Below are 20,116 nucleotides of genomic sequence, written 5' to 3'. Positions count from 1 at the left end.
TGGGAATTAAAAAAGCAAAGTCCAGTTCAATCTAGTCCCTATGACGACTCAGTTATTCCCATTCTGAAAAGTGGCAGAGCAAAATGCTAACTGGCTTTCAATGCAATTTGGACTAGACACAGTAGGAGAGAAGGTGGCAGGCTCTGCCCCCTCTCAGATCAGTGGAAAACTTCCAGTCTTGCAGTCCATTACTTCGAGTCTTGCAGTCCATTACTTCTCAGGTAAATTGAGTCAGGTGCATTGTCACCTTTTCCAGGTGGTGTCAGGACTTGGTGTCAGGATCTGTCCCTGCACCGCCGGATCCCAGGCTTTTGGTCACCTCTCCTTTGGAATTAGTGCCCTGCTCAAAGCAGGGGCCACAATGTGAAGTAGCCCAAAGATTCTACTTTCACTCGGAAAATACAACCAGGAGGCAAAATTGCAGGATTGAGAACAGCCAAGGTCAGAGTTTGTATTCATATAGGTTGGCCTGGGGCTTTCTTACATCAATGCTCAGAGATACTGGATAAGCTGCCCACTCTATATGGGAAACATCAGTGCAAGATTGGTACCTGCAATTGCATCTGCCACATAACACAGGGAGTTGCCCTTTCAGCTTACTCTTTTTGGTTGAGCCCCCATTTATCCCCCTTTCTCTGTGTTTCAAATTCTCCGTTATCACAGATCTTTCCTACCCACAGAACCCACCAGTACATCAGAGGCAGCACACCACTGAATACCAGTTGCTGGGAGACAAACACCACTGGGGAGCTGTTGCCTTCATGCCTTGCGGGTGAACTGCCCAAAAGCCTCCTTTCAATCTTAGGGCGTAATCCTAACCAGCAGTTATGCCAGCATAGGAGGCCCTGGAGTGTTGCAAACATGCCGTAAGGCACGTTTGCGCCTCCGTGGGCGGGAGCCGTGTCAACGCATTCAGATGTGCCATGGCGCGGAGGCAGGCAATAGCCTCTGTGGCGGCTCCTGCACCATCACTTGTGTGACCACACAAACACCAAAGGTAGGTGTGGGGGGCAGGAGGGGGCATTTCTGGGCAGGGGGATGGTGGGCGATGGGCGGCCCTGGGGGCAGCCACGCGGGGAGCCAGGGCGGGGCTGGGACCCGGTGGTTATGCCAGATCCCAACCCCTGTCCCCGGAGAGAATGGAGCGGCTTCCAGCCATTCTGCTCTTCTTGGACTTGCGCCACCTCCCGAGGTGGTGCAGGTCTGAGGAAATCCATTGGGGTGTGCAGCCCTTACCAAGGGGTAAGGGGAAGAGCTTCCCCTTGCCTCTGGCTGAGCCGCTACAGCCAACGAACCTGTGTTGGATGCAGGGCAAGCCTCCTGGATTGCACCCTTAGTTGCACCTACTAAAACTAGCAAGAAAAATGCGCTTGCTTCAGAGAGATAAGATTTCCTCCAACATGGGGAATCAGCAACTGGCCAAACAAACCACTTCAAAGAGTGATGCCTGGCCCCAGAACCTCCAATCCAGAGGTTGGTGTACTCCTCTAAATTCAGCCTCTAGAAGCATCATCAGGGAGGAATAAGCACTCCCTCAGAAAAGTGGAGTACTTACTTCAGAGAATATATGTTGAGGATGAGAGCATCAATGCAAATTATACCACTATTTCTCTTTCAAATGATTAACATTTCTTTCGCTGTGCAAAACACCCTGAGACTTTCTGTGAAGTTCTCTGAATAAGCGGCACTAAGTTTCTGCTTCACCCCAAAATGGGGATACCGTGAGACAAGCCAGCACTCTGTTGCATTTAATTTATTTATTTATTTATTTATTTATTTATTTATTAGAATTCTGATACAGGAAACCCCTTTGATCTTGATCACATACATAAACTTTCACAAGATCTGGCTGTACATGATTATTTGCCAGAGAGTGACCAGGGAGAAAAATAAAAATGCTACAGCCAGCTAAAACCAGGAATCACCTGACTCCATTTTAAATCTTCAAGCAAAGAGTGGCTAGAATTCCAACTCTTTCCGGCTTCCCATCCTCCTCCTCCTTACTGCAATATTTCCTTCAATACAGTCTACTCATGGGACAGGAATGAACAACACAGGTCAGGTATAAAGTAATGGCTGGTTTCAAATGTTCCACACCAGGATGTGGATCCCCAAAAGTTTCTTGAGAAATGTTCTTGTTGAAAAGACAGGTATAAAAGACATGTAAAATAGCTGTTCAGCATATGTTGGTTAAGAACACATTCAGAATACAATGCTAGTCATGACTAAAGATAAAATTGAAAAAAAAAACAATTAAAAATTCTGAGGCTTTTAATAAGCTTAATTCCTTCAAACTCTTGGAGATGGTTTGGATGATGCATCGAACCAGCCTCCCCAAATCACAGAGGAAGGAAACTGTGTTCACACTCTTCCTATCTGATGCACCATCCCACTGGCACATGAACACACGGGGGACAGACTTCACAACATATACAAAACAGTGTTTGTTGGGTGGTTCAGGCGGTCCTCCCCAATTATATCCCATAGTATGACATGGTGGGCTGTGGGCTATGTCAGGATGCCAGATGCAAGGGAGGGCATCAGGATGAGGTCTCCTGTTGTCTTGTGTGCTCTCTGGGGCATTTGGTGGGCCACTGTGAGATACAGGAAGCTGGACTAGATGGGCCTATGGCCTGATCCAGTGGGGCTGTTCTTATGTTCTTATGGTGGAGGGGCAGGCACACTTGTATTCCTCATTATATGGTGAATGGGGCTGGAAGACTGCATCATCCAAACTAACCCGTATGTTTCAAGGATAAAGGAGTTGTCCACTCCTCTTAGACTATAAATGCTCTTCGTCAAGCTTAATAAAGACTTTATTCACATCAGGCATCAGTGGGAAAGCCTTACCGTACAATGCTTTTGCACTGGTCTTCGAACTCTGTTCTCTGTCACCTTGAGAAAATGTTGGTGACCCATACCCACTGCAAGGCAAAGGACATTGTAGATTTGTTTATTTGAAAAATTGCAACATATTGTTAGCGCTGGGCTCAGAAGTCAACATCTTGAACATTTCAGCTTTCATTTAAAATCAAGTTTCTTGTCATCATGAAGATGAGATTAGAAAGGCGAGACCAAGAATGCCTAGCAAAGTCTTAGAGAGGTGATCAAGTGCAGTTTCTAGTTGCCAAGGGACAATTTAAAGCCCTCTACAGCATTACTACCTCCTACCTCCCAACTAGCTAGCCCAGAATTACGCAAAATAAGCACAAGCAAATATACGAGAATTTCAATTGCTTTATTTTGCCTTTATCTTTATATCAATCAAGTAAGCATATATGCAAGTATAAACAGTATATCTCAAGTACGAACAGTAGTAAGAAATAATAATTGGAAAACTGATAATATGAACAAAAAAAATAATGTTTTATATGCTTCTCTGGAGCTCAGGCAATTCACATCCATATATCAATTGCCAGAGGCAACCTTCCAAAGTTGGAAAGAAAGCTATTAATAGGGTTTGTTTTTGTTCATTTAGCAGAGAAAAGCCTTTGGTTTGCAGTAATCAAAGTACATTTATAAATAGTTCCAATGTTGCTTATTCAAGCTAAGGTCACAGAGAGAGAGAGAGAGAGAGAGAGAGAGAGAGAGAGAGAGAGAGAGAGAGAGAGAGAGAGAGAGAGAGAGAGATTAAGCAGCTTGAAATTTGCTTGTCTTAAGATAAGCTTGTCTGAGCAATCAAGATTCTCTTTATTTTCAAAATTATTTATTATACAGGGTGACCCCAAAATAAACAGAACCCACAAATCTTTGAATAAAACTGTTAATTTTAATTTTTCTTCTTTTTTCTTTCAGGGTTTACAAGTTGACTTTGTGCATGAAATATCGGAACAATACTCTTCCTCAAACTCAGTAAGTTTGAATCCAGTAAGTTACTTGAAATTTACTGGACCTTTGTAGGATTTAATGAAATTTTTATGGGTTCTGTTTTTTTTGGGTCACCCTGTACAAGGTGACCCAAAAGTAGGTGGACAGTAGGTGGAATAAATGTTATCATTTACTGTCCACCTACTTTTGGGTTATCCTGTATATTGTTTTTCTTATATGTTGCTGATAACAGGCCAACACACATTTTACTTCCTTAAATGTTACACCAATTCGTGCAAGGAAAGCGCCCTACAGGTAGACCACAGCTGCGATACAAGGACATCTGCAAGAGGGATATGAAGGCCTTAGGGATGGACCTCAACAAGTGGGAAACCCTGGCCTCTGAGCGGCCCGCTTGGAGGCAGGCTGTGCAGCATGGCCTTTCCCAGTTTGAAGAGACACTTTGCCAACAGTCTGAGGCTAAGAGGCAAAGAAGGAAGGCCCATAGCCAGGGAGACAGACCAGGGACAGACTGCACTTGCTCCCGGTGTGGAAGGGATTGTCACTCCCAGATTGGCCTTTTCAGCCACACTAGACGCTGTGCCAGAACCACCTTTCAGAGCGCGATACCATAGTCTTTCGAGACTGAAGGTTGCCAATTATTATAATTATAATTCCTGGGTATATTTGGGGTGCCGATTCCAAAAACGGCCTTTGTTTTGCCCTATCATGTCTAGTTTTGGAGACACAGTATAGCCTCTTTAGTGAATGGTTCAAGCAGCTTCCTCATGAGGAAGCTCCACGATGGATTTTTGCCCTATCCGTTTTACCCTATCATATCTAGTTTTGGAGATATAGTATAGCCTCATTAGTGAATGGTTCAAGCAGCTTCCTCATGAAGAAGCCTATACCATGGCTTCCTCATGAGGAAGCTACTTGAACTATTCACTAATGAGGTTATACTATATCTCCAAAATTAGATGTGATAGGGTAAAACGGATGCCATTTTTTGAATTGGCACCCCAAATTCATATCAAACCACCATAAAATTTGGGAAAAACTTTTCTGGCCCTCAATTTTGTAGGCCTGTGTCATCACCATGAGCTTCCCTTAAGATAATGCCTGTTCTGAGGATTTGTCAAACAAATGATAACTGTTAGAAAATATCTCCTTATGGGAGTGAATGGTGAAGAGAGCATTTCTGAACACAGGGTCTATCTGAACTGGGGACAGACACAAGAGCTGAGAAAGGTCACACTTTCCATCCCTCTCCAGCTAAAGGAGATGTAATGCAGTGGCGTAGCTAGGTCATTTGACACTCAGGGCCCATATATTTTTGTCATCCCCATATAACAAAATTAAATTGTCAGCAGGTAAGGGTGCCTACCAGGATGGGCAGCAAAATCAGGTGCTAGTCAGAATGGGAGCCCAGGTCTACCCTGTAGGTAGACCTGGGCTCCAAATCTAGATGGAAGCCCAGGTCTACCTGCCTAAAAGAGGGCTCCAGAGGGCAGTTAGAATGGGAGCGCAGGTCTACCCAACTGGACAAGGTGGCTCCAGAGAGCAGTCAGGATTAGGAGTCCAGGTCTACCCACCTGGAAGAGGTGAACTTCAACCAGGAGCCCAGATCAACCCACCTGGTTGACCTGGGCTCTGGAATTAAAGTAGTGCTCATGTCCCCCTGCCCAGTACAGACATTGGTGACGCCACCTTGCTAACACCTTATTGGTTCCACGCTGTGCCATAACAACATCTCATTGGCTCTTTGAACAATTAGTCTCACTGGTCCGTTTTGCGTTAAGAAAATTGTACATTTTGCAAGACAAGAGAGGAGCATTTGGTGAAGGATTCAGTTGTCAACAGTTTCAGTATATAAAACTTTTGGACAGATTCAAAATGGTTAAGAAAATGTATGGTTTTGAAGATTGTATGTCTCTATTGGAGAGTCAACTATGTCTGGTAGAAGAACAAGCCATTATAAAAATGTATAAGTTATTGTTAAAATATGAGACAGAAGAGGAACAGGTTAAGAAGTATATGATACAATGGGTGAGAAGTGTTGGTCATGAGATATCCATGGAGCAACGGGAGACTTTGTGGATTTAAAGATTAAAATTTACATTAAATGTAAACCTTAAAGAGAACTTTTATAAGATGATGCATAGATGGTATTTGACTTCAGGTAGATTGGCAAAAACGTATGAAAATGTACCGAACAGATGTTGGAAGTGTAAAAGACAAGAGGGAACATTTTATCATATGTGGTGGATCTATACAAAAGCGAAATATTGGACTTTGATACACCAGCAACTGCAGTTGAAATTGAAGGTAAATTTACAAATGAAACCAGAAGCTTTTTTGTTGGGAATATTGGATAATTCAATTCACAAAGACTATGAAATTATGTTTTTATATATGACAACTGCTGCAAGAATATTGTATGCCAAATACTGGAAAGTTCCAGAGATACCTGCACTGGAAGAATGGTGGCTAAAGGTATTGGATTTGGCAGAAATTGATAAACTTACAATTCTTCTTAAAGATAAGTCAGTAAAAGCTTTTATGTACAATTGGAAACCATTCATGGACTTCCTGCGCATTAAGGGGAAAATGGGCCAAATAACCTATGGATTTGATGAGTGGATAGGGGATTTAATTTTTATGTTTTTCTCATTTTTCTTTTTGTGTTGAAAATGTACTTTTTAATAAGTAGCAGACTGTTTAAGCTTTGATAGCTAGTATTTTGTATGCTTTTGTTGTAGAAAGATAAAGAAATGTTCTCCATTTGGAAATCTCCACACCTGCCACACAACTTGAAATATCTTTATTTTTTTAATAAAATAAAAAAGTAAAAACAAAAAAGAAAATTGTATGTTTTTTATTTTGTTTCTTTTTTTTTGCCATAACTTTTGATAGAATGGAGATATTTCACTCCAGCTTGTTTCATTGCATTCTGTGATAAATTAGACATCGAAAGGCATATAACAAGATGGTATTATTCCTAAGAACTGTGATTTTAGTCACTAGTGGTGTCACCCCCCCCCCCCCGGTTGGCACCCAGGGTGGACCATCCCCCACTCCCCAATTGCTACGCCACTAATGTAAGGAGCAAAAAGACAGAGCTGGAACCATTTTGTGCGTGCCTCTTTCTGAGAATCTGATGCAAGATGGCATAGCTGTTGCCTAGTACGGGGCACCATACTATCTGTGCCTCCATTTATATGCCACATGAATAATCATAACATAAACATGAAATAAATAGTGTGTAAGTAAAGCAAATATTAATAGAACACCACATGTCTCCTGTGCTATTTTACCCAAAGAAAACCAAAACCCAGGAAGCATTACCCCTAGATCTTCCCCTAGAAGCAGAGAAAATGCAATATCACATGCACACATATTTTAGTGCAGCGGTTCCCAAACTTTTTAGAGACTGCTGCCTGATGCCCAGAGCCTCATCTGCCCCGTCAGTTTCGCAAACCACCAAAAATTGGGTCACAATCCACTGGTGGGTCCTAGACCCACAGTTTGGGGACCATCGGCATATATCATTATATAATGCATAATTTTAGATAATTTATGATTTTGGAATATCAGAGCTGGTCTAGGCACATCTGCATACACACACACTTTCTCAACTTGTAACATTCTGAAACTACATTTTAAGATATTTGAGGCTGCTCATTTAAAATACGTTAAAGAAATATTCGACCTGGGACAATCTAACGACAGATATTTTGCTCTTCATATACATAGTATTTATAATCAATTACAGCAAAATCTCTCCCTCCCTCCTCAAATATATATAATATTCTAGGACTATCAAAAACAGAAACAACCTCAGACTGCCTCAATTTTAAAAGTCAAGCAACTTTCAAAACGCAAAACGCAAATCAATTATGCATGGTTTTAGCTTGAACAAGCAGCCTTCAAACTATTTATAAATCTATTTTGAGAACCACAAATCATAGCCTCTTATCTACTAATGAGGAAAAAAAAAATCCCATTAGGAGCTTCCCAAGGGCAAAAGGTTGCCTCTGGCACCGATAGTATATAACAGTTGCCCATCCAATTGTATATAAACCAAAAGGACAGCTGTTTCTGAAGGGAAAATTGTTTTCTGACTCTGAGATTGGATGAGCTTGAGAATCTGAAAGATGACCGTTGTCGGGGTTAGACCAGAGCTGTGGGCAGTCACACCTAAATCTAGACCTGGAGCATGTATGCTTCAAATCTTAGGTCAGCTGCATGAACAAAGCTACACGCTGAGCTGGAGTTTAGAGTGCAGAACACACAAGGTACCACTTTGTTGACCAGCCAAGGGCAAAAGGCTAGGGTCTTTGGACTTGTGCGAGGCCTGGACAAACCAGTGGAGACTGAGACCTAAACACACAGTCCACTGTGGCTCTCTAAAGTTGGGCACTTGAGTCATGAGGTTCCCAATTCAAGCCCTAGAACCTTTGACAACCATGACTGAACACTCAAACACCTACTTACTACAACTTAAGAAATAACTCAGCGCACAGAACTGAAAAAGACAGGTGAATACCCCACTTTTTCATCAGGGTTATCCATGGCTGTATATGGGTGGCTTAACTGAATTTCAGACAGCTGACCCAACTGATTTTTGGGTCAACAGAACCAAAGTCAGCCCAACTCATCAGGTTCTCAGGATGCAGCTCATCAGGGGTATGGAAAAACAACTGAGACTAAAGGTCACTTAGTTTATTTATGGGTTAAGAGTCAACTAAACTGACTATTCATATTTTAATGACTTCTCAGCAATGCGTTTCAGATAAAAACCTGACTCATCATACATGAATGCTTGAGTACAGAGTTTGCCAAGGGCACCAGCGCTTTCTAGAGGGATGAAACATTCACGTACTTGGTTGCTGGTACCAGGGGAAAGCCAGGCTGGCCACTAGCAAAGGGCCCACACCTATTTGAGGGCCCACCTGGCCAGGCTGATTTTTGAGCCCTCAAAATCAGTGGCAGTGGCCCAATGCCATCAGGATGCAGGCAGGGCTGCCACGGGGCCCCCAGTGAGGGTTTTGCCTGAGGACCCAAAGCAACCTGGCATTGGTTGGACCCTCTTGTACTACCCAAGCTGGTCTGAAATTGGTCCTGTGTGTGAGATGGCAATTGCTTCCATAGGACAAAACGAAAGCTCAGCATGAGAAGAGAGCCTTGCATTGTGTGTGTTTGCTGGGGGGAAAAAAGATACAACACTTACTTTACTTGAGAAGAGTAATTCCCATATACGCTGGAGTGGGTGTTTGAAATGTGTCCATTCATTCTGATAATCACTCCGCCTGTGAGGAATGGGGGAGGAAATAAAGAGTCACTGAAGACACCCAGATATTTAAACAAAAGCTTATAGAAGACTTCAGGAGGTATCTATCGTGGTGATGGAATAACAGCTTTACATAGCAACCATGATTCAACAAAACCCTGATTAGCAGCTCTCTAAGTCTCACAACTGCTCCCCCTTAAGAATTACCTGGGCTGGTCTTCAGTTGGAAATGAAATGCACACTGGTTTGAAATAAAGCTGCAGACAGGGCTCCCACTTCTGTGAGCAGGCAGAAGATCCAGGAGCAGCCACTGTAGGGTGCATTTCCTTAAGAGAAAAGCACACTGGCGGCTTGCAGCATTGGCGATGCAGCATCTTATATTCAAAAATATTAGTTGTGCCTGGGGACTGTGCAAGCACTCAGGTAGTGCTTTCCTTTAAAAGAAGCCTCAGTTGTCATCCCCCAAAGTAAGCAGCATGCTCTTGGAGCACCATAATACAACGGCTCCCTTCATGCAATAGACAGAGATTGGAGGGTGTGCGTGTTTTGCACATGCACACATGTGCTGCACCCTCCTATTAAGTGACCTTGTGAGTGTCCATCAAGCTGAGGCAGATAGAAACTGTAATGGCAGAGAAACCTGGCAACTTGATGGAAGCAGCGGTGACGACAGGTTTGCATTCACTTCTGTGTATAGCACTTTCATGCCACACTAAAACTCATGTACAGGTTCAGCCCACTATATCCACCAGTATCAGGTACCAAAGCAAAAGAATTCTTACACAAGCATCAGCTAGAGTGCAACAGACCCTGCCCCTAAAACTGCCTCTTGTTTATCCCTGGCCTTTCCCAAGGCCAGAAGATTTGAAAGCAAGCAGTTCCTGTGCATTCTTCTTCTAATGTTTATTTACCAAGATGACTCACATTCACATCTGTCCTTAGGGCAGATTTGATGTATTATTCCTGAGCACAAAGAACACTTTCCAATTCAGTATTGATAGTTAGTTAAGTGGAAGTTTTTCAAGGCACCCCCCTTCGCCAGTTGCAAACATGCCAGGTGCTCTTACTTACCAAGGACAGGCCTGTGTTCTGGTTCCTGTCCCTCTAAAATGACTGTCCCTATTTTTGCTTTCTAGAGATGGCTTGTTGACATTTCTTTATAAGGAGCTGCTAGTATTCTTGGGGTTTAGCTTCCTTTCCAGAAACCTTGGAAGTTAAATGGGTGAGGTGATGAGCTTGTATCTAGTACAACAGGCAGTTAAACACATGCACAGGAATACCATGCAGTCTGTCATTTCACACACTGCACCTGCTGTAGTATAATTTGAACTGTGGATACTGAACCATCCCTAGAAGGGTATTGGCAGGGTGAGGTCCTGGGGCAATTCAAACAGTGCGGGGCCACCCCCATTAGGATTATACATTGGTCATGAAAACACGGAGTTCAGGGCAACTGCCCAAGTTGCTATAACCAAGGTACTGTACTGTGTAGATATACTGTCAGACAAATACATTTCTCTAGTATCCAAAGAAAAATAAACCTCCTTACTAGATCAGCCCACAGCTCTGAAACTTCAACAAAGTATATTAGTGGTGAAGCATGAAATAGTCCTTGCCAAGAGAACAGGGATGGGGCAGCTATGATCCTGTTTTCAGCTATGAAATGCTAGAGGGTGCAAAGTAATAAAAGGAGAGTCACCGCGATACCTGCTCAGAGGCCAGCTGTAGCCCACGTCCATCAACTGCTTGCTGAACCAGGATCTCCCACCTGCATTTTGTTGTCTTAAGCTACCTTGTCCTAAAAGGCAACATCATTTTCATTGCTGTGTCCAACACCATTTGGGCTATCGTCATATTGCTTATGACCAAGTCAATTTATTTTAGTTTGACTGTTCCTTCCACTTAATTAGCACCTCCCTCACAGGTCTTTTGTCTCTTAACTTGCTGGGCTGAACACCAGTCAGCTAATTAGCGACTAGAAGCCAACTCAAGTCAAAAGGTCCTCTTCATGTGCTGTGATTCACACTCAATTCTTCACACTTCCCATGCTTGAAAACTTAAAACCAACAAACACTTCAATACACTGCAAAGTCATGCCCGATTCTCGGAAGCTAAGCAGCTAAGCTAAGCAGGGTCAGGCCTGGTTAGTACTTGGATGGGAGACCGCCTGGAAATACCAGGTGCTGTAGGCTTATACCATATTCTTTCGAGACTGAAGGTTGCCAACCATTGTGGCTCAAGGAGGCACAGGCTCAATTTCCAGGCACAATTCAAAATGCTGCTTTCATTTATTTTTACATTTCTATCCTGCCACCAGTTTTAACCTTTCAAACCACAATAGCCTGGGACCAAGGGTACCTTGCAAACTGTCTGCTCCCATACAAACCCACACAGCAGTTGAGGTAGCCCTGTTGAAACTGTGTTACAACAGTTCTAATCAAATGAAGCCCATCACCTGGTGAGGAGATGGTCCAGGGTCTGGCTCCAACTACCATCTGACAACAAGCTTGGGCATCCACACAGTGTCAAGAAGTGGGGGGGGGGCACAAAAGCTATGCTGCTTGTGCACAGGATCTCGTGAAAAAAGAATCTTGATGGATCAAGCCCAAGGTTGCCCAGCATCCAGTTTCTCATAACTCATAACCATTAATGGACCTCCCTACACAAATGTGTCGAATCTTCTTTTAAAGCCATTTAAGCTTGCAGCTACACCTTGTGGTCTTCATGCTACTGTGAACAAGGTTTCCAACAGTGTAGAGCAGGAGTGCCCAAACCCCGGCCCTGGGGCCACTTGTCGCCCTCAAGACCTCTCAATGCGGCCCTCAGGGAGCCCCCAGTCTCCAACGAGCCTCTGGCCCTCCGCAGATTTGTTGGATCCTGCACTGGCCCAACACAACTGCTCTCAGTGTGAGGACGACTGTTTGACCTCTCGCATGACCTGTGGGATGAGGGCTCCTTCCACTGCTTACTGTTTCACATCTGTGATGCAGCAGTGGCAGCAAAGGAAAAGCCAGCCTTGCTTTGTGCAAGGCCTTTTATAGGCATTGAGCTATTGCAAGACCTTCATTCATTCATATGTTCATCTTTAATATATTAATTTATGTAAACTTATGTAAATTTATTCAAATTGTAAATGTAAATTAACTCTTTTCTTTCCTGGCCCCTGACACAGTGTCAGAGAGATGATGTGGCCCTCCTGCCAAAAACATTGGACACCCCTGGTGTAGAGAGCCATTGCATGTGCAACAGTATGGGTATATCCCTCCACTTTCTGAAACTCCATGAAAATTTCCAATATTCCTTTCCACCACACTTCCACTTCTGCTCTGTCCCCTACTTCCTTTTACAATCCAAAGAAGCAAGAGGAAAGGGAGCAGGAGTGGCAGGAAATAAGCAGGGGGGGGATCCCACCAATCTGCTTCCTGAGGTCACTACCTCGAGTCAGTCTCATGAATGGACTGATCCCACTGGTGTATCTTGGGGGTCAGGGAGGCAAACACTGGGGGTGACACCATGACGCCAAGCAGAGGGGTGGGTCCTCTCCCTCTCTGCCACCCATTTTTCTTCTTTAAGGTCCCTCTACAGGGCTTTAGAAGACCTTCTGAGGCCTCCAGAAGGTTTTCTCCAAAAACCAGAAGTGACGTTTTTATGTCTGAGGGGAGGCAACATATTGCCAGGGAGACCAGATGTCCACTTTTTCCAGGACATGTCCTTTTTTTAGCCTCATATCCTGGAAAAGAACTTAAATGCCCTCCTCCTTTTCCCTTTTCCTGTAGACAGTGCATAGCATAACACTCTTATAATTAATAAATTATATGCAATATAATTTTAAATTTAATAATAAGTAATATGGTGTTTAAATTAACCACATGGAATTAGAATACAAGTGTTTTTAGCTTTTATTTTGCCATGACCTACATTTTTCTTGGATGTCCTACATTTTGAGGTGCCTGGTCCTCTTTTGCAGTTATGACATCTAGTCACTCTGCATATTGCGGCTCTGGTCCACAGGTGGCACAGGGGCCAGGATCGCAATTGGCTGACCCTAAGTCCTACTGAACTTTCTTGATTCCAGCATATAGTTTTTGTGTTTACACACACACACACACACACACACACACACACACACACACACACACAGAGAGAGAGAGAGAGAGAGAGAGAGAGAGAGAGAGAGAGAGAGAGAGAGAGAGCATAATGCTAAGTCATGTGATTCTATTTGCTCATCTTTGACAACACATGTGTGCTTGTTGCTCTGAGTACAACCAGAAGACACAGTTTTCAAATTTGGAAAGCTTTTAATTCTGCTGCTGAAGACATTACCAGTCAAAATGCAGCTAACCAGTTTTGAGGGTTGATGAAGTTCACCCTTCCAGGTGACCGACCCCCCCCTCTTATGGAAGACTATCCATACTAGGGTTAGCACTAAAATTTTGATAAAGTAAATTTCAATTTCAAAGCTAGTCTCAGGGCTCCTCCCAAGGATCTAAGGATCTTCAAAGGAACCCAAACAAATTTATCTAAGTAAAATTTCTCAGGAAGTTCTACACATCCCCTGTCCTACAAGGTGAAGGCTCACAAGAAAACTGAACGGGGTGATGGGAGGCGTTCATTTTTGTCAATATGTTAGTGTAATTTCACATGAATTAACTGTAGCTTGGATTCTTTTTTCCATTGTAGGTTCTTTGGGGCAGAGGACTGGAATTTTTATGTCTAATATGAAACTCTATAAAGTGCCATGTACGTGAAAGTTACTAATAAAAATATATAGAGTTTAACATGTTTAAAGTCTCTATAACAGTGGTTCTCACACATTTAGCACTGGGACCCACTTTTTAGAATGATAATCTGTCAGGACCCACCGGAAGTGATGTCATGACCAAAAGTGACATCATCAAGCAGGAAAATTTTTTACAACCCTAGGCTGCGATCCTACCCACACTTTCCCAGGAGTAAATCCCATTGACTATCATTGTTAAAAGAATATACATAGTAGCTTGTTAAAAGTATAGGTCTGTAACATTTCCCCAAATGCAGTCACATACCACGGTAGTATCAAGTCTAATATATTAAAAATAAAATATTGAAATGAATGGGGATCCACCTGAAATTGACCCACAACGCACCTAGTGGGTCCTGACCCACAATTTGAGAAACACTGCTCTACAAGATTTACAGTGCAGTCCACTGCTTGTTTGCTCAGAAGTAAGACCCAGGGAGTTTAATGGAATTTATTCCCAAGTAAGTGTGCTTTGGCATGAGGTTCTGTACAAATATATTCTTTTATGCTTCTCCATAGCAGACCCCAGCTGCAATGCATACACTACATTTGGTCTTGAAATAAGGAATGCACAACCATCATTGTTGGAGTTCTTTTAGGAACGTAGTTAGTGCCTGGCAAAACACTGGTGAGAGAGACCCTATTCAAACAAGCAAATAAGGCAGTATTTATCAGTCAAAACACACTATAAGCAACACAATTCACAGCCTAAAATGAAACCTCACAACACCCTACTATATTTAATCCAGTCACTTCCAGAGGGGGAATCACAGTTCACTTGGTTTTCTGAGATAATTCCCAAATGCCCTACATTCTCCAATTTGTCCACACAATCAGTGAGTCACCATGAGATGTGGTGATAGCAACTATCTTCAATGGTTTTTACAGGAGATTAGACAATTCACGGACAACAGGACTATCACTGGCTGTTAGTCATAATGACTATGTGAAGCTCCATGTTTGCGGCAGTATGAACACTCTGGATGCTCATTACTGAGATGGCAACAAGCTGGGGAGGTCTCATGCCTTTATGCTCTGCTTGTGGGCTTTCTGGGAGACATCTGGTTGGCCACTAGGAGAAGACAGCATGCTGACTTGATGGAAACTTGGTCTGATCCTGCTGGGCTGTTCTTATATCACTCAGGGCGAATCACCCATTACATCTTTTAGAAGTATACAATATGAGGTTGTATACAATATTGTGTATGCATGCACTTATGATTAAACCTCTGGCTCCTGTTCTTCCCAGAGTAGTGGCAGGCATCACCCATTCCTCCAGCTGTTGCTCATTCAACTGCTTTTCTAGTCCCCTCTGCTGCATGGACCACGCCATTATTTCTGTCACTGCCAACAGGTCACTACCATGGAACCTACCATAGATGCTCAATCAATCAGATATTTCAGGATAATGGAAAGGAAGTCTCCATGGGCCACCCGTAGACAAGGGAGTGGTTTCTCTATACTTGGCATAGGGGGAAAGGGAAGCTTTTGCAAACAGGTACGCAAAAATGTATATGTATCTGAATAGTAACTAGACATAGAGACCTCTCTTTGAAGTGTCAGTGCTCTTACATTTTGCAGAGGAAGAGCAACTGTCCCTATTCATTAACTGCTTCCTGTTGATTAGCCTCTTCAGTCATTCAGGTTGTTTGCCTGCACATTGTGCTATAAGCTTGCATGCTTATAGCATCTTGTAAAAGGAAGAAACTTGGCCTTAGCAGTAAGCACCTAAACGACATTAATGGGCATGTGGGTGTGGGGACATGGAGACAGGTTCTCCTATATCCATGGGGGGCCCATATCTCCTGCAGATATGGGGGGAAGCTATATTTTTGAAAGTGGGGTAGGGAAGTTCCACAACCGGAGGGCTACCACAGGGAAAGCTCTGTCCAGTGTGCCTGTTAGTTGAGCCTCACTTCATGATGGCACATGGAGAGGGTCTCTCCTGAAGATCTTAAAGGACAGGGAGATTCAGCTGGCAGTCCAAAGGGTATCAAGGGCCCAAACTCTATAGGCCTTCAAAGGCAGATTACCACCTTGAACTAGATCCAGACTGGAAGCTAAAGTAGTTCCTGCAGGATGCAAGTAACAGTCTCCCCCAGCATGGTTCCCAGTACTGCTACTGGAGGTCGTTTTGGAAACTGGAACATTACTCCAGGCCCTCAGCATTCAAAGCACGTCTTCGACACTAAGCTATGGCCAAACTTGAGAAGAAAAAGTACAGAAGGATTATTTGCGAAGATAAAAATTTCCTGATAAAAGCGTACCCTCTTGAACAAGCATTAACCACCAGTGACTGTTTAATATTAAACCAACCACTTAATGAAGGTCACCCTCTATTTAACCTGGAATAGAGGAAGCAGGCAGGAGACATTCAGCCTTGTTGCATTGCCCTGTAAATAAATGTGGACTTTATCCATTAGTGGGGATTCATAAAACAAAGAAGTGCTTCTCTTAGAAACAGATATAGAGAGCCACATGGTCTTGTTGATGAGAGATTCATATTTCCAGCAATCACTTCATTGATTTTTTTGTATATCATTTGTGGACAGCATGAGTTTTAGGACTACCATCTCTGGAGATACCGACAAAGATGGGCAACTTGAGGACTGTGAGCTCACACAAGGATGTCAGCAGTTGAGGTGCAAAAAGAAAGCCTTACTAAGCCCTATTGCTATTCACAAGGTAATGGTGATGCAGAAACCTCTGCCTCTGTTTCCATGGAAAAGAGTCCTCTGCTACCTGGGCACAGCATTGCTCCTCTTTGTTACTACAGTGGACCCTCCTTATCCACGGGCTCTGCAACCACAGATTTGAGCATTCATGGATGCAGAGCTTGAGGCAGGAGGAAGTGGCTTATGGTTGTGTCTGAGAGGTCTTCTGAGAAGGCCGGAGGCCAAGTGCTATCTCTGGGGGGCCGGGCACACAAGCTATTGTGGCACTGCCATGCCACAGATTTTATTAGTCATGAATTTCAGTATCTGCAGGGGTACTGGAACAGATCCCCACAGATACCAAGGGTGCACTGTACTAGTACTTTAAAGCGGGGAGATTCTTACCACGAAAAGAGATTCTGAGGCTAATCATAGTTCAAAGTAACCTGCCTTCACCTTCAAGTCAGGTAGCTACTTCTAAACAACCACTTCAGTGTTTGTGATGGACCTATTTCAAAGAGAAAGTGAACAGCAAAAGGAAACTGTGGGCCATTGAGATGGCACCAAAACAGCTGGAAAGCTGCTGTATCACAATGGGCTGGTGGAGATGTAGCTCCAAACCATGAGTTGGCCCTGTGAGAACAAGACTTGGAGGAACCTTGGACTCTTCTGCTCCTCAGTCCTTACTCTCTTTGCTCACAACAATTCTCTCCCTCCTTCCCTAGCCTGAAGCAAGTCATAGTTTGCCATGTCACCTAAAGCAGCAAACTATAATTCAAACTCAAAATGGAGAGATGGAATTGCTGTATGCAAGAAACAGAGAGAGAGGAGAGTGCAGGAATGCAAAGCATCTTGAAGGGTACTTCTCATCACACCAAACCATGATATGGCCTTGAATGAGGCCAACGTGTGGAAGTAGCTCATTGCAGAAACAGCCCAACACTGCATCTATGCCAACAGTGTTCTCACAACTAGTACCTTCTACGTTATTAGTAATTCCACATTATAAGAAATCTTTAATGCAGGACTACGTGAGATTTCTTACATGACTAATAATGCAGGACTACGTGAGATCTTTAATGCAGGACTCCGTGTAGACCACTCTGTGCTTCAGAAATATCTGTGGTCACTCTCGTTTGAACGGTAAAGTCTTCATACACCAGGCTTCTTTTGTTTAACTGTTCTGGATCATCTGGTGCAGCAGCAAGGCCTTTATCCATTTGTGTGTGCACTTGAATGCTCTTCAGATGGGTAATATGACCCCTTTAAAAAACACACTAGGAAGCACGAAATGAGCCAGAAACTTGTGGTCAAAGGCAGTACTGTCCTGGTTCTAGCGATGCTTTCAAGCCTTTCACGTTCTCCTGAGGTGAAGTTGCCCTTGAAGTTTTGTTTGTTGTTTAAATTCATTGGTTTGCAGAAGTAGCTATTACACATAATTGAAAATGAGCAGGTAAAAGACTACATGAGCTGGAAAAAGGATTTTCACCTGCTTTTCAAACTGGGTACTGCATTGTTCTCACCATGGAAATGGAAAGAGTGTGTGTGTTTGTTTTTAGGAAAAGAATGGAAAGCATGGAAAGAATAATCCATAAAAATTTTGTATGTCAACCAGACCTGCACCTTGCAACCGACTGCATCTAAGTATATACAGTGCTTTAATAAACATTTAAAGTAATTTATATTTTACACAAACCTTTTGGAGAAAGTTGAAATATAGCAGCACAACCTTATGCCAAACTATAACGAAAGCTACCACCTATTGTTAGGAGAAAAATGCCATCTTCAATGGTATTTCCTTCCTCATCCCTGTTACGAATACGGCTGAATAAAAATAGCCCAGAAAACAGGCATTTGTATTAACTGTACAGCCCTGCCAACTGAAATTAAGTGCCACCAATCAATCAACGAAAGATAACTGATTTGCTAAAGCAATTAGCACTTGTAACTCAGTAACTGGTACACAGCCCAATCCTATCCACACTTTCCTGGGAGTCAGCCCCATTGACACTAATGGGACTTAGAAGTAAGTAAGTGTACAAGACAAGTATAGGATTAGGCTGGCAGTCAGTAAGCCCTGTCCCCAGTTTAACGTTTCTAGTAGCAATTTGTAAGAGACCAAAATTTTCCATTTCATACAAATATGACAAATCTCTGGATCACCTTGGACAATAACTGTACATTAAAACTGGTTCCAGATAAATAAGAATGTGCATGCTCACAACACATCCATGGTCCCTCAGCTCTGGGCCAGTCGGTATATGAAGCTCTCTTTCATCTGAAGCAAAAGTATTCAAACTTAAGAAAGGCCCAAATCCTAACCCACTTTCCAGCACTGGCATAGCTGTGCCAATGGGACGTGTGCTGTGTCCTGCAGTTTGGGGGGGGGGGTTACTCCTCAAAGTAAGGGAATGTTTGTTTCCTTACCTAGAAGCTGCATTGCCCTTATGCTGGTGCTGGAAAATGGTTCAGGATTGTGCCACCCAATGGCAACTGTTTCATTTTGAAGGCCTATCTACTCCAGCTTAAACTAAAACTTGACATTACCATGTTCCACATAAATAATGCTCCCACAGAGAGATTTTCATTCAAAGTTCCTAGTATTTTAGCAGCTCTAAGAAATAACAGCTGCATGCCTGACATGCAATCTATTCACTGCTGCCAAAGAAAAAGCAGATTGGCTCCATGCCAGTAGCTGCTGAATGGGACATCTAGCAAGGTAATAAAATGCCTGCAAATGTGGAACATTATTATCATCATCATCATTATCATCTTCAGTTTTGCATTATGAGCATCAATATGAACATGAAAACAAAGAATTGTCACTCATCTCGGTTGGATGGGGAATCTTCAGCAACACATGCTTATGTCATCCTTTGGAAACCAGTTCTGCTATAAAGATAGGCAACATCACTGGCATTGGGCATTTCAGATGTTAACACCAAACTATCAGCATTAAATGAATGGGCAGTCAGGACTTGAGGGATCATGTTTTCTCTGTCCCTCGTGCATGATAATTCCCTGTTTTGCTCCTCATTTGGGGCAAACCAGAATTCGCTGTTGCATACAATTGGGAAACTATGGTTTGCATTTGCCCTGCAAGCCAGGAATGGAAACAAACTGTGGGTTTAGATCCTGGTTTGCAGGCTGGGATGAAACGGAAAATGATGTTTTGCCTTCAACTACTATGAGACACAGAATTGCTTCATGTGAGAGAAAGAGGGCAAAGCAGGAGCATTTGTGCAAGACTAATGTTCCTGACACACGTGACTTTCAGCAATTCTCCTTTCCCTCTCCAGACCTGTTGTACCCCACACTCTGAAAAACGGCTGCTGATGGTTGAGGAACCCACATGAATAAGAGGATATGTGGCACAGGGAACAGAAGAGAAAGGGGGATATGGGCCAAAAGACATATGGTTTTCAAAGACATGTGGTTTTCAAAGCATAACCTTCAGTGATGCTCACTGACTGGCACTCCTGGTTTATGCCTCCTCCCCACATTACCCAATACATTTCTCATGCTTAGCACAACATACATTGCAAATCTTATGAATAGCAGGTCTCTGTTTACATTTGTCAA

At 43.1% G+C, this 20,116-nt stretch overlaps 1 protein-coding gene across 5 annotated transcripts in view; it reads right to left on the bottom strand.

Moving 5' to 3' along the window:
• Positions 1-20,116, bottom strand: part of EPS8 (EGFR pathway substrate 8, signaling adaptor) — a 176,220-nt gene that overhangs the window by 57,593 nt on the left and 98,511 nt on the right. For all 5 annotated transcript variants that reach the window (XM_066633376.1, XM_066633377.1, XM_066633375.1 and 2 more), the window contains exons 2-3: positions 9,041-9,119; positions 2,851-2,924 (exon numbers count right to left, since the gene is read on the bottom strand). In XM_066633376.1, the coding sequence (XP_066489473.1) occupies positions 2,851-2,924; positions 9,041-9,102 (136 nt within the window). In that variant the 5' untranslated portion in view covers positions 9,103-9,119. The remainder of the gene's footprint in view (positions 1-2,850; positions 2,925-9,040; positions 9,120-20,116) is intronic.

Source organism: Tiliqua scincoides, chromosome 7 (assembly GCF_035046505.1).
Source record: "Tiliqua scincoides isolate rTilSci1 chromosome 7, rTilSci1.hap2, whole genome shotgun sequence".
In the NCBI taxonomy this organism is placed as follows: Eukaryota; Metazoa; Chordata; class Lepidosauria; order Squamata; family Scincidae; genus Tiliqua; species Tiliqua scincoides.
The sequence above is the reverse complement of the archived record's forward strand: the minus strand, read 5'-3'. Positions and strand labels throughout refer to the sequence as shown.